Source organism: Rutilus rutilus, assembly GCF_951802725.1.
Source record: "Rutilus rutilus genome assembly, chromosome: 6".
Lineage (NCBI taxonomy): Eukaryota > Metazoa > Chordata > Actinopteri > Cypriniformes > Leuciscidae > Rutilus > Rutilus rutilus.
The window spans coordinates 697,501-712,500 of NC_140214.1; the positions used below are offsets into that span (position 1 = coordinate 697,501).

Sequence of the window (15,000 nt, forward strand, 5' to 3'; positions counted from 1 at the left end):
GGTTTAATCAGACGCACTGCAGTGTTAGATCTGCCTGAAAAGATTGTGTTTGTGTTTTAAAATAAATACATTTTGATTTCATATATTTGTATTTAAATATTTATTAATTATTTATTTGTATTTTCAAGGGTTTTCCAGGACTTGAATTTCAAAAAGTCAAAATCAAGTACTTTAAGCACCTTGTATGAACCCTGTAATAGCCAGAACGTGTGTGTGTGTGTGTGTGTGTGTGTGTGTGTGTGTGTGTGTGTGCTGAACTCACAGTGTGACGCCGGCAGACCAGATGTCCACCTTAAACCCTGAAAACGTGTCCAGGCCGTTGGCGATCTCCGGCGGCTGAAAGGCTGGCGACCCCTGACTCGTGCGGCACGTGTCGTCCTCCGCGAACGGGTGGAGCGCCTGGAGGTCAGAGGTCAACATTCTGTTACAGAAGCCATTTTACTCAGACATACGTCACAATAGGGAAGAAAAGACGAGCGCAACTTCCGTCCCACGCGACTTTAAAGCTACGTCCAACACTATCGTTCACATTTATGCATCTGGCAGACTTACACTGCATTTCAAGCTACACATCTACACTCTTATCAGTTCTTGCTTTCCCTGGGAATCGACCCCTGACCTCCACTGTGAGAGCGCCAGGAAAGATCAATCAGTCCAGATCTGATTATTTGTGTCTCCGATTGGAATCTGATCTAAGATTATTGACGTCCACACTGTGTATCGCAGCGGCTCAGATCCGATGTGTGTGTCCATGCCGCTCTTGCGTTTCCCAAAATATCTGCATTGGTTTCTATGGCAACGACGGATTTCCAGAAATGCGGATTTCAAACCACATATGTGACCCTTGACCACAAAACCAGTCAGAGTAGGGATGCTCATTTCGATTAATTTTCCCGACCGACAACCGGCACTCTTTAATCGATTATTAACCGTTAACTGATAAGAATCCAAATAAAAATGACGCGTATCTGTGACCCTTTAAAAAAATAGTTTTTTTTTTTTTTTAAGGGTTTATTTTAACGTGCAAAGTGCAAACAGCAGCATACAGAACAGATCAACAACAGAACCTGGATTCAGTTTAAATTTTCACGCACTGCAGCATTTCTGACAGTGAGAGAAAAACAGAACAAAATAATACAAATAAAAAACAAAATAGGCCTACACTAAATATATTTTTTAAACTTAAATAATTAACAAATTAAGATGACAAAAAGAAAACACTGAATCCGTTTGAACAAAGCTTTCAAAAACCGGATTTTTTTTTCCTTTAGACTAAGATTTTTCGTTAAATAAAAATAGCAGCCCTACCTCAACACCTTGTCTAATTTTTATTTTAAAAAAGCAACATATCAATCAACGTGATGTGGGGTCAGTCTGGAGCGCAGCCTGTTGACAGTCAAACGCGAAGTGTATATTCGCATCGCGTTATTTACTCGCTCTAGATTACTCGCGGGATGTTTTTCTTGTTTTTCGCGTCACTCGCGAATAAAAATATACCGCGCAAAGGAGTGTGTCATCATCATCATCAACAACAACACAATTTCTTTCTGCCATAATTTTTCCGTCATGTCTGAAATAAATGATATTGCTGCTCTGTACTTGTTGTGGAAGTCCCAAAAACGGAGGAAAGCCAAACGCCGACGTGTCTGGGTTCACATCACCATCCAGAGGCGCACTCAACTCGGTGAATTTCACCTCTTCACGCAAATTTTCTGCTCGAGTTGAAATTTTTCACCTTGTCTTGCGTGGAAGACGCGATTGAGGCCATTATCCAGCTTTCGCGGCAAACGCGTCGCCCAATTCGCGTCTTTGCACTGACTTTGTATGTAATCTACTCGCGCAAATAATTAAATTCGCGTTTGGTGTGAACACGCCATTAGACCCGCGGCTGAAAACACCCTCTCCTATGGGACGGACCGATGTCCCGGGAATACACAGGTAACGTCTCGTTAGAGACATGTGTGGTTGCGCGTGTCTACGCGCTCCTTGAGTTAATAAATATAAGCTATATAGTATTTTATTTTTAAACCATGCAGCAAAAAAAAAAAAAGAAGCTTTAAAAAAAAAAAACGTTTTAAACCGTTTAACTGATAGTATTAATCGGTCAAAATTTTTACTTTCGGTTAACGGTTAAACGGTCAATATGAGCATCCCTAAGTCAGAGATTTATAGATTTCATGAGATTTACCTGAAAGCTGATTAAATGAGCTCTTCATTGATGTGTGGTTTGTTATGATAGGACAATATTTGGTCGAGATACAACTATTGAACATCTGGAATCTGAGGGCGCAGAAAAATCAAAACATTGAGAAAATCTCCTTTAAAGTTGTTCATTAAGTTGGCGATTGTGAGTGCATTCACTCACACAAATACATGTTTTATATATTTACGGTAGGAAATCTACAAAATATCTTCATGGAACATGATCATTACTTTCTATCCTATGGAAGCTTGTTTTACGCCACATTTTAAAAGATAATTGCAACTTTTTATCTCACAATTGCGAGTTTACATCTCGTAATTCTGACTTTATTTCTAAGAATTGCGTATTATAAAAGTCAGAATTCGGACTTTTTTTTCAATTGTGACTTTATATCACGCAATTCTGACTTTATAACACATAACTGCAAGTTTATATCTCACAATTCTGACATCTTTTCTCAGAATTTTTAGATATAAACTCACAATTTTGAGATATAAAGTCCAATTCTAAGGAAAAAGGTTTTTTTTACCTCAGAATAGTTTATATCTCACAATTCTGACTTTAAAACACGCAATTGCGACTTTATATCATGCAATTCTGACTTTATATCTCCCAATTGCGTATTAAAAAGTCAGAATTGCGAGATATAAACATGCAATTCTGAGAAAAAAAGTCAGAATTTCAAGTATATTTCTCACAATTGCGAGTTTATATCTCATAATCTGACTTTATGACACGCAACTGCGACTTTATATCACGCAGGTCTGACTTTATAACCTGCAATTCTGACTTTATATCACGTAATTCTGAGATAAAAAGTCAGAATTGAGAGATTATTTTTCACTCTGTGGCGAAAACAAGCTTCCATAATATCCTCATGATTTTTGGCATAAAAGAAAAATGGATAATTTTGACCCATACGATGTATTGTTGGCTATTGCCACAGATAGTGCGACTCGAGACTGGTGACGTGATCCAGGGACACTTATGGATGTAGTTTGAAACGGATTTGTAAAAATTGCATTTCATGTGATTTTTTTGCTGTTCACATTAGCTCATTCTGATTGGCCAAATCCGATTTTTGTGCATATCCGACTGAAGTCCGATCAGAATTAGCTAAGGTGAACAGCTACATTAGCTGTGTATTAGCTAGTGTGAAAAGGCTCACCTCCGCTACACCCAAGTCAGAGATCTTCAACGCCCCGTCTGTAGTGAGCAGCAAATTCCCTGGTTTAATATCTTTGTGTACAATTCCCTGGCTGTGCAAGTATTCAAGACCGTCCAGAAGCTGGCAGAAGTACCTGAAAGAGACACGCACCAGTCACTAATGCATTCACAATCTCAGGCAAACGCTTGGAATAATTAAAGTCCAGCTTTTAATGTAGTTTGTGTGTCTATGTGGTGTTTTTAATGTGCTTTAACTCAAAGCATGTGTACATTCATAAGTCGACACCATTGCTGTGAACCAAAAACACGTCTCTCTGTGGATATCGGCTTAAACCATCACTTCTTAAGTTAGTTAACCTCCGTTAAAATAGATAAACTAGCATTTCCACGATTCAAAAAGACAACACCGTCTATATAAAGACGATCTACGGTCACAAATGGAATGACGAGTGTGTGTTTATGCATGACGTCTGCGGGAAATGAAAACAAATATAAAAAAGCTCATTAAAATAGACCGTAATAGATCATCAAAAGCCCATTAAAGTGACAGATGATGTGTTTTCAGAGAAGTGTGTGTGTATGTGTTATCAGAGTAGTGTGTGTGTTTTCAGAGTAGTGTGTGTGTGTGTGTGTGTTCAGAGTAGTGTGTGTGTTCAGAGTAGTGTGTGTGTGTGTGTGTGTGTGTGTGTGTTCTCAGAGAAGTGTGTGTGTGTTCTCAGAGAAGTGTGTGTGTGTGTGTGTGTGTGTGTGTGTGTGTTCTCAGAGAAGTGTGTGTGTGTGTGTGTGTGTGTTCTCAGAGAAGTGTGTGTGTGTGTGTTCTCTCACCCGTGAGCTTGAAACACTGGAAATCTTTTCTCTGGAACGCTATCCAGCATTTCCTGCATCCCACACACACAATACTCCATCACCATATACGTGAGCCGTGAACGTCAAGGAACAACCAAACTAAACCACACATCAACTCAGTTCACATTTAGTTGTATAGAATTGCTCTCCACAGTAAACTCCTGCGTCAGACTCTGAGGAAAGGCGTTTACAGTCGCAGGGTTCGGGCAGAAACTGTACAAAGAAACTCCAGGACTTTAAGCACTTCAATCAGAGATCGCACTTATCAAACAATATCTTTCTTTAATCCTTTTTATACCTTTTTTTTTAAAACTCAAATGACAGATAGATGGTATCGTAAATACAACTTACAACGCATTTAATAATATATATATTCAATATAAAGTTCATAATGGTTATTACTGTTCAATAAATAATATTTTATATTATAATGTTGGCATTGAGAAAAGGTCTGATGGGGTTTATCTGTTACATTTGCCTGAAAAGATTGTTTGTGTAAAAAAAATAAAAAAAATAAATGAAATTTCATATATATTGTATTTAAATAAGTCAAGCACTTTAAGTTCCTCTTCATAAATATGTCTGTTTTCAAGGGTTTTCCAGGACTTAAGTACTTTAAGCACCTTGTATGAACCCTGAAGCAGAGTGCTAAACCATATCCCACAATGCAACACGCTTTACTTTCCATTACACTTCCATTCTTCACTGGAGATGCACCGATAATACCGATACCGATCTTTATATTTGAAAGCCGATAACCGATATATCGGCCCATAAATCTAAATCCACATTTTTATATAGTTTTTGAGAGCCTGATTACACACACACACACAAGTCTCGCCATTAACATCCATGTCCCAAACACACAATTATGATGATGTTCTCATGATATTTTTAATGACAGACTTGCACTTTACTGTATTTTCCTTTTTTTGAAGTGATTCCAATCATATTTCGAGCAATTCAAAACCATCATGTTGAACAGTCGCATCTGAAGAGTCTCAGTGCGCTTGTGCTCTCTTCAAACACAGCAGCATTGTGGGTTACAGCATCACACACACACACACACACACACACACACACACACACACTCGGTGTAAAAGATATATTTTCTGCTTCTCTTCGTTGTACAGCACGTCCACCAGCTGGATGACGTTCTTGTGTTGTAGTCGTCGCAGAAGCTGAATCTCCCTGCAGGAGAACAACAAAACACATGATTTAATCATCATAACTCAGATTATTCAACATGATGTCCGTCAGTGTGACTGATCAAGTATGACAGTTCATTACCCACAGATGAAGCAGTTTCTGGAGGAGATGTGGTCGTAATAATGTAAATCAGCTGTTCTCTGTTTTAATATATAGTAAAGTGTAATTTATTCCTGTGATCAAAGCTGAATGTTCAGCATCATTACTCCAGTCTTCAGTGTCACATGATCCTTCACAAATCACTCTAATATGAGGATTTGATGATTAAGAAACATTTATGATTATTATCAGTGTTGAACACATGTAGAATAATTTTTGTGAGACATTCCCATTGATAAATGTGGGGGAAGAAAGAATAACAAATGATCAAAAGTGACATTTATAATCTTACAAAGATTCTATTTCAAATAAATGCTGTTCTTTCGATTCATCAAAGAATCCTGGAAAATAAACTAATCGCAGTTTCCACAAAAATATGAAGCCGTTTTCAACAGCTTTAATAATCATAAATGTCTTCACATTAATGTTACAGCCTCTGCTATATAACATTATCGGTTCATAAAATTGGTATCATTCAGGATCCGGTGAGAATTTTAGCTCATTTTGAGGAAGATTTGACCAGAAACAGGTGACAGATGTTTTTGTGCATGTTCGATTAGATTGTTGTGCTAATTTTAATAATAATAGCACCCCTAAAAATGATAATTTCAAGAATCTTAATTAAGAAATGTCAAATATGATTGTTTTTGTCACACTGCAAAAATAAATAAAAAATTCCTTTTTAAAACAAGCAAGAAGCGCATAAATCTGAGTAAAGTACTAAAATTATTAATTTATTAGGTTGTTTTAAGAATTTTCATCTATTTTCAGGTTGAAATAAGCTGAATTTAAGGTTAAATATTCTAGTTTTAATGCAATCTTCACAAAAATGTTTGTCTAGTTTTAAGATCTAATAGCATTTATTAGTGACTCGATATTTATGCTATTTTCAAGAATTCTTTTCAACTCAGTTTTGCTTACCACATTTGCATGATTTTAGTGAGCTTTATCTAGATTTAAGTGCATCATGCTTGTTTGAAGGGCATTTGATGCAGTGTGATGTAAGTGTACTCTGATTGGCTGAACGCATAGCATACGAAACACAAAGTTTACATGGAAAACAGTGGAAAACAGTGGAGCAACACCGAAGTCCAGGCGCTTTCAACCTTTACGCTCAGGAGAGGGTTACGGGTAAAAAGCTGTCACAAAAAAACGTCAAAAGTAATGATTATAAATATGTAAAATATAGCAAGGAGACATTTTAATTGTTTATTAATAAACAAGTGTTTTCTGTGTCAGTGTCGGCTGCAAACATGAAGTTGACGATGCTGACTCACGATCTTCGCAGTAGTGAACGCGCCAGAGAGAAATGCACATTTCATACGGACTACATCGTTTTGTTTTGTTTGAATGGATTTGAATCATGAGACTTGTGTGTGTAATCAGGGTCTCAAAAACTATATAATTTATCGGCCAATATATCGGTTATCGGCTTTCAAATATAAAATTATTGGTATCGGCCAACATTTTTATTTCAGTGCATCTGTACAACATCTTATAAAGACTAAAAAGCACATTTGACAGGACTAAGAGTAAAAAACAAATGCTGATGAAATGAACACTATTTGTAACCTTTATTTTTAAGAGTGCAAGTGAACATTCAGACAGACGGGCCGTGTTTCCACTCGACTGAAATAGCCTTGAGCTGACGCACACACACACACACACACACACACACACTAGTGCATGTGTTTATCAGCCATCTGACCCACTTGGACAACAACCAACCACACTGAGAAAACATGCTGAACCATTTGGCTAGTAAAGCCAGACACAGGTGAACAGAGTCAACACATTAACTAATACATATTACCATATTACCATAGTTATCCAGCTGATTGATTACATTATGAATAATAAAAAATAAAAAAGTTGTATTACGAGTCTTCTGAAAAGTTGTGTTTGGCATTATTTAATTAAATATGTGTGCACTAATTTGCATAAATTTCCCGAACAGAAATCTGAACACTGGATAAAGTCCCAAAAAAATATTTTTTTTGTTGACATATTAAAGGGGAATTTGGATATAAATCAGAAAATACTGTCAACAACAGGCAGAAATAAATACATTTTCACCACGTTATCAGGAATAAACTGTTCAGGCGAATGATATATGAACAAACCTTCAGAATATGGATATGAATAAAAATGTAAAGTTTGGTGTGTGTAAAGAGGTTTCTCAAACGCACGTCTTTAAAGATTGAGATCTACAGATCGAGTGCCATTAAACACTGTGTTCTGCACTAGTTAAAGCCAAACTTAAAGGGATACTCCACTTTAAAATGAAACTTCTGTCATCATAGACTCACCCTCATGTTGTTTCAAACCTGTGTGAATGTCTTTCATCTGCTGAACAGAAAGGAAGATATTTAGAAGAATGTCAGTAACCAGACAGATTCTGGTCTCATTGACTTCCATAGTAGGAATAAAATATACTATGGAAGTCAATGAGACCAGAAACTGGTTACTGATATTCTTCTAAATATCTTCCTTTGTGTTCAGCAGAAGAAAGACATTCACACAGGTTTGAAACAACATGAGGGAGAGTATATGATGACAGAAGTTTCATTTTAAAGTGGAGTATCCCTTTAAGTTTGGCTTTTCTTCAGTCATCTCAAAGCACTGAATTGCAAATTGCACACTCACTCTTACACACACACACTATCACACTCACACACTATTTTTTTCTGGTTCTGAATTAATTGTATAAATTATCAATATTTCTCTTTTTTCTACTGAGCATGACCGTGTGCAATGCATGCTGGGATTCCCTTCTGTAAAACACTGCACAAACACAAAGCTGCTGTAGAATCTGATCAGACTGAGCGCATGCCGGCCTCGCTGATGATGCACTTCCTGTTTCCTGTCGCTCTCCTGTATCCCACTGACCTCGTTCCCGCATTCCTCCGGCGTAACCATGGGAACGTCAACTCGTTATGCAATGCTCGTCATGTTCCAGTCGAGGCCTAATCACTGCTGTCAATCAACAGGCTACTGGGAGCCATATAAGGACACGGACACACACACACACACACTCTCTGTCTGAAGCATGAAACTGCACATATTAGAGTTCATTTAAATGTCTTGAAGGATTAGTTCACTTCAGAATTAAAATGTCCTGCTTGTTTACTCTCCCGCTCTTCATCAACAGATTACGAGGAGAGAAAGACTCGTTTCATCACTGGATGAATCAGCGTTTTTGAACGAATCTCTTGAATGAATGATTCAATGACGAGTCACGTGTCGCCCCCTACTGGTGTAACGATGGAACAATTTGAAGCAGAAAGTGTTTCAGTGTTTATATCCCAACTATAAACTTTTATTCCAGTTCTTCTGTGATAATATGAGTATTTGTAACAGAAATAATGATCGTTTGTGAATCTGTTTCATATCTATATTCATCTCTCTCAGGCCAGAACGCAGATGTGAAGGTTCACTGTGCTCATACTTATTAAAGTTTTAATATACACTGCTGAATCGTTGTCATTTAGGAATGAGATTGTGTGGCTGTTTGAATCGAGTTTACGATCTTTTAACGAGTAATCGTGCAGCTCGTCTCTTTAAAGGCGACGAGTTTGAGTCAGAAACTGTAGAGTTTTATTCATATCTACAGTCAAACCAAACATTATTCAGACACCAGATATGATTTTTGTTTTCTACTAGTGTGTGCAGGACACTATAGTTCATTTCTGTAAGTGAGGAGAGCAAAATAAAGTAAATTGTGACATTATACCCAAAAATTCTTCATATAGCTACATGCTTATTGCAATTAGCTTAGGATTAAACATGATAAAAAGTCAAAATGTGCTAGCATCATGCTAGAATCAATGCTAGCAACATGTTAATAATGCTAGTATCTTAATGAAACATGATAGCAAAATGCTAATCATGCTAGCATTTTGCTAAAAACATGCTAATCACGCTAGCATCATGCTACCAACATGCTAATCATGCTAGCATCTTGCTAAAAACATGCTAGTAACATGCTAATCATGTTGGCATTATGCTACCAACATGTTAATCATGCTAGCATCATTCTAACAACATACTAATCATAGTAAATCACGCTAGAATGTGGTAAATTGTAGTAAATCATCTTAGAAACATGGTAAATCATTTTCTAACGTGGTAAATCATGCTAAAACGCGGTATATCATGGTATCACAACATGTTAAATGTGTCAGCATCTGCCCAGTGACGAGTTTCGCCACTGCAAGCACCACTCACATTTTCCTCAGGAAATGTACATTCTAGTTGCTAATACTCTTTTTACACACAGACTGAACACAATGAAGCATTGCTTGGTGATTGGTTGAGCTAAACTGGTATTATCTATTTGTAAAGTTAGATTTAACAGCTGACAGATATTCAACATAGTTCATGTGTGAGACAGTCTAACAGAAGGACGGACTAAACCAGTCAAATATCAACTGAGAACTCGTGTCTTGTCATATTTTATTGCCATTTTCTAAACTATAGTGAATAAACTGTGATAATGTGGAGAAATGCTGAAGTGTCTGAATATATATTTTTGTTTTACAGGTTTTTCCAGCGTCCCGTGTGATTCATCTTTGTGACGTCTGCATACGCAGCGTGTTTTAAATCAATAATTAATGTGTTTTCCCCCCAGATCGGATGCTGCCTTATAAGGGTCTCTCTCACGGCCAACACACGTGGACTAATCGTCTAACACACTTACTTTCAAGACACCCAAAAGACCAAACACACGTGTCCTGGCATGCGAGGGTTTTGAAGCCGGTCCAAAAAGCTCTCGTCTATTTAAAGCAGAGGCCTAAGGCTTCACTGCACATTATTTTAATTAATTAAACTGCTCTGTGTGATTAAACTGCAAGATGATGATATCTCAGAGCACAGGAGGAACAGAGTGAACACCACCGGAAGATACAAGGCATAGTTAAAGTCAACATAACAATCCACAAGTCATTTCACTTCTGTCATGTGACGTAATATGAACGTTCAAACAATTGTAGATTTTCTCACGGTTAACCAACCGTTGTCTACTTGCTGAGAAAGGTGCATTAAAATCACTAAAAGCTGCTTGACTATTGGTTGACGTTAACTAAATCTGGGGCCGGTTTCACGAAGCTAGTTTAGAGCGATCTATAGTGTTAGACAAGTCTATAATGTGCTCATAGACTAGGCTAATGCAAGTGAGTCTGTTTCACAAAGATAAAGACTGACTTAATTTAGACCAAAAACATTAGACACCTCTTACCCCAGGCTAACTCAGATCTAAGACTCTGTTACCGTGGCAACCAGCAGTAACGATCAGTTACATTACAAACAGCCACAAGAAAAGGGAAAATGGCTCATAATTGAAACATTTCTTCTTGTTACTACATTCTCCGCTAAATTTCCAGAGTAAAATGTCCTTGTAACTGTTACACTCCTCCAACACACACATGTTCTCCGCTGGGGTAAACTGCACTGAGCGGCTGAATGCGCTTACTCAATCCGCCATGTGTTTTGTTTTGAAAAGTGTCTTATTTGACCCAGAATGCATTGCAGTGTACTCCTAACTTAAGACAGTCAGAGTCTTCAGTGCTTTGTGCAACGCTCTGATTTAGATGTCTATCTGAAGTCTGACTATCTACTATATCTAAGCCATAGTCAAAGTCTATCTGTGTGAAACCGGCCCCCCGCCCTGACTAGAGGAAACTAAAGGCTGTTGTCTTCGCTTGTGCCAAATATGTAGGATAACATCAACGCCCATAATGCACTGGGAATGTTGACATCTGAAGCCAAAGGCAAAAGGCTGCAAAGAATCGTAAATATGGAGATATTAAATATTTCGAAAGAGTAGACAAAGTAATGTTCAGTGATAAACCTTCCCTTACAATAGTTGTTCTGTTAAAGTCCCCCTGTGGTGAAACTCCAGCTTTTAATGTTGTTTATGTGTCTATGCGGTGTGTTTAATCTGCTTTAAGACAAAGCATGTGTAAGTTCATAAGTCGACACCATTGCTGAGTATTTCCTCCTTAAAACTGCAGTGAACCAAAGACAGTCTCAAAAACACGCTTTGAAATCGCTGGTGTTTCTGACGTCACAAACTACCTTGTAACCAATCAGATCAACGTGTGATCGTCAACCAGTGGATCTCTGATAGGAGTGAGTGAGTGGAGGCGGGGCTCATTTGCATATTCATAGAACTGCGCATTCTAAATGAGGCGAGGGTGTCGAGTTACAGTCAAGATAGTTAAAAAGAAAGAAAAAAAACATTTAAATATGTCCTTTTGTTGGAGATGAGTTTTAAGGGATACAGTTATTGACTACAGCGGGACTTTAATAACCCTCTGCCGATCTGACGGTCCGAACTGGATCAAACTTGGTGTGAACGGGCCTTTTAATTTTAAACCTGCAAGTAGGCTATATTTTTGGAGTAATTAAACGCAGGTTAATATAATTATTTTCATTTTTAGTTCAGCCTTTAGTCAATTTAAGGCGAGACACGGCAGGCAAAAACACAGATCTTTCATGCAGTGGTCAGTTTTGAGATTTTGGGCTAGTTTACTCCTTCAATATGTGTTCTTTCAAGCTGCTATAAAGAAAAAGTTGAAAATATACATTAAGATGTTTATTTTATTACATTGTCTTTACTTGCGGCTGTAAGTTTCTCCCGTATTTACCAGGAAGTTAGCATTCCAGCGGGACACGCCGAGCTCCGTCTGTTCACTGAAGTCTGTCATGACCGGTGTCGCTGTAAAGCTCTGAGTCTCCTGCACAACACTATCCCAAATACGGGCATTTCCTTCCTATCAGTAACCAATCGTGAATGTCCAAAGGGGGATTTAAAGCTAACGACGAAATCTCATTTAGAGCTGTTTAACTCTTTAACTGCCGGTTTCTCAAAATGAGTGTTTTGTCATTCTCCAGTACAAACATCTCAGCTTATGTACACCAGACTCTCCAGTTACACACTTAGCAGTATTCTGAAGATATTTTCAGAGGGATTTGTTAATAAATCATTCCTGGCCTGATTTATGTGACATTTTAATTTTAAAAAATATGCCGAAAATTTATTTTTTAAGGCTATGGACAGAATATTTTGCTTTCCTAGGTAATGAAAGCATATATCCTGAAATCCCTCCGGATTGTTTTCTTCATCTTGTGTGTGTAAACAAAATGAAAAAAGAATTTTGCACCTGGCTTTATCAAATGTTCAGATCTATCTACCCAAAACATATGCAAAATCGTGCATATTTAATGAGATAATGCCTAATTTGCATAATTAAACATACAACTTTCTAAAACTTGTAATACATTTTTTTTTTATATACTTGTGTAAGTAATCAACTGAGGAAGTTTCATGGTGATATCTATTATTTTAACATTTTACCCTATTCACCTGTAGTGTCTCGCCTTAAAAACAAAAGCATTATTTTTGGTTTTAGATTATAATGTTAGAAAAATATAATGTGATTCTAACCATCTTTTTGCACTTAATATATTGCATAGCCTACATTACATTCACTATATTTGTTTCCATATCCTGTAGAAAGTACAGAGATCGTATGTCACCATTTAACCAAAAAATACCGAGATATGATTTTTCTGGCCATATCGCCGAGCCCTAGTCTCATGTAATCAATATCGAACCGGATCGAGATCAGAACTGGATGTTTTAGTGGCTCTTTAATGTGTCTTAACGGATCGCTGTAGAACCGTCATCTCTTCCGATTTACTATAGTAAATAAACACGAATGAACATCAGAAGGTATGCTGAAAGAAACTTTCTGAAATCAATCAAGTCTCATGTAATCAATATCGAACCGGATCGAGATCAGAACTGGATCAGACTCGGTGTGAACGGGCCTTTAATTTAGACGTCACGTCGAGACAAAGGAAGAAAGGAAGCAGCTCTTACTTTTTCACATTGGCCTCTCCGTTGGGAATCCTCCTGAGTTTCTTCTTCTTCAGGATCTTGACGGCTCTGCGACACAGAGTCTCGGAGTCCAACATCTCCTTCACCTTCCCGTACGATCCCTCCCCGAGCAGATCTCCCATCAGGTACTTCCCGATTAGCTTAGCGCGCTTGCGCCGCGGCTGGTAGATGACGTCGGTGGAGTCGATGCGGTGGATGAAGGTGTCCATGCCCATGAGCTCGTTCTCCGTCAGGTACTCCAGATGCTGGAGTTCTCCGCCTACGCTCATCTTCTCTCCTTCCCGATCTTTCCCAATCGCTCGTCGTCGGGAATATCTGAATTCCGATGCAACGGAGGAGCAGTTCTGATTGGGGAAGAGCGGTCAGTAGAATAACATCTCGAGCGATAAACAGAGTGGTTTATAGCTTCCTGGTTTTTAGTCACAAGGTTCGATTATCCGACGTCTGGATCTCTGGACATCTCTGCGCGAACACGATCAAATCCACTTCGGGCTGATGGGAAACACGGCTCCGGAAGCACGTGATCAGGAACGAGGATTAACGATTGCACTTCTGCATGATGGGAAATCCGTGTAGAAGATGCTAAATAAAGACCTACAAGAAAGAGAAATAAGATGCAAGATTAATCAAAGACCCTCGTGACACAATCTGCTTATGATGTAACAGGCCTCAATGTTTAAAATTATTTTCATACAGCCACTCAGATTCAAACATGCGTGTCTAACATGTGTTTAGACGCGATGCGATAAGATTCCAGCGACAAATAATGTGTCTGTCCACACTAGACGCGACTGCGAGATGTGTCAAAATCAATCAAAGCCCACAGCCAATCAGAACAGCGTGTGGGCGGAGTCAGCCAATTAGAAAAGTGTGTGGGCGGAGTCAGCCAATCAGAACAGCGTGTGGGCGGAGTCTCACAGCACCAGAGAGTAATCTTGACGGCACTCGCAAGAAAATGGATGTCGCTACATAATCAAATTCACAAGTATTACACCATTTAAACATTATTAAAAATACATAGGCGAGTTACTAAAACAATATTTGCCAAAGAATACACTTGTTTGTTCACAGTTTGAACGTTCTTGTTTCCATTTGTTTAATTTCAAGATCTGAGGTGAATTATCCACTGTTGCTTTAACAGCTACAAAGCTGGAGCACTAAATGATGTTCAAAGTCACATGACACGCTTTTAACATTAAATAAAGCACATAAACAGCACCTGAGATCATCATCGCCACACTTTGTGTTTGATATATACCTGGGATGGCTTGAGGACGACTAAATTATGGGATCATTTACATTTTCTTTAACCATCTTAAATTGTGAAAGCACATTTTCTGACACACATACTAATTATATTCCAAACTGGGGTCCGCAAGGGAGTGGAAAAACACATAAACAATAAAGAAAAGATGAAATAACTAAATTTGATTACAATAAATAAGATTTGATTTAAATAATAATGAAATAAAATGCATAATCCTTGATTGAAATAATGAATATATTTGAATAAAATAACTGATTAAATTTAAATAAACTGATTGGATTATATAAAATTTGATTTAAATAATAC

General features: G+C 37.9%; 1 protein-coding gene across 1 annotated transcript in view; it reads right to left on the reverse strand.

The window, feature by feature from the left end:
- Positions 1-15,000, reverse strand: part of stk11 (serine/threonine kinase 11) — a 30,318-nt gene that overhangs the window by 14,206 nt on the left and 1,112 nt on the right. The window contains exons 2-6 of the mRNA XM_084412133.1: positions 13,410-14,021; positions 5,324-5,407; positions 4,196-4,285; positions 3,372-3,504; positions 263-399 (exon numbers count right to left, since the gene is read on the reverse strand). Of these exons, the coding sequence (XP_084268259.1) occupies positions 263-399; positions 3,372-3,504; positions 4,196-4,285; positions 5,324-5,407; positions 13,410-13,696 (731 nt within the window). The 5' untranslated portion in view covers positions 13,697-14,021. The remainder of the gene's footprint in view (positions 1-262; positions 400-3,371; positions 3,505-4,195; positions 4,286-5,323; positions 5,408-13,409; positions 14,022-15,000) is intronic.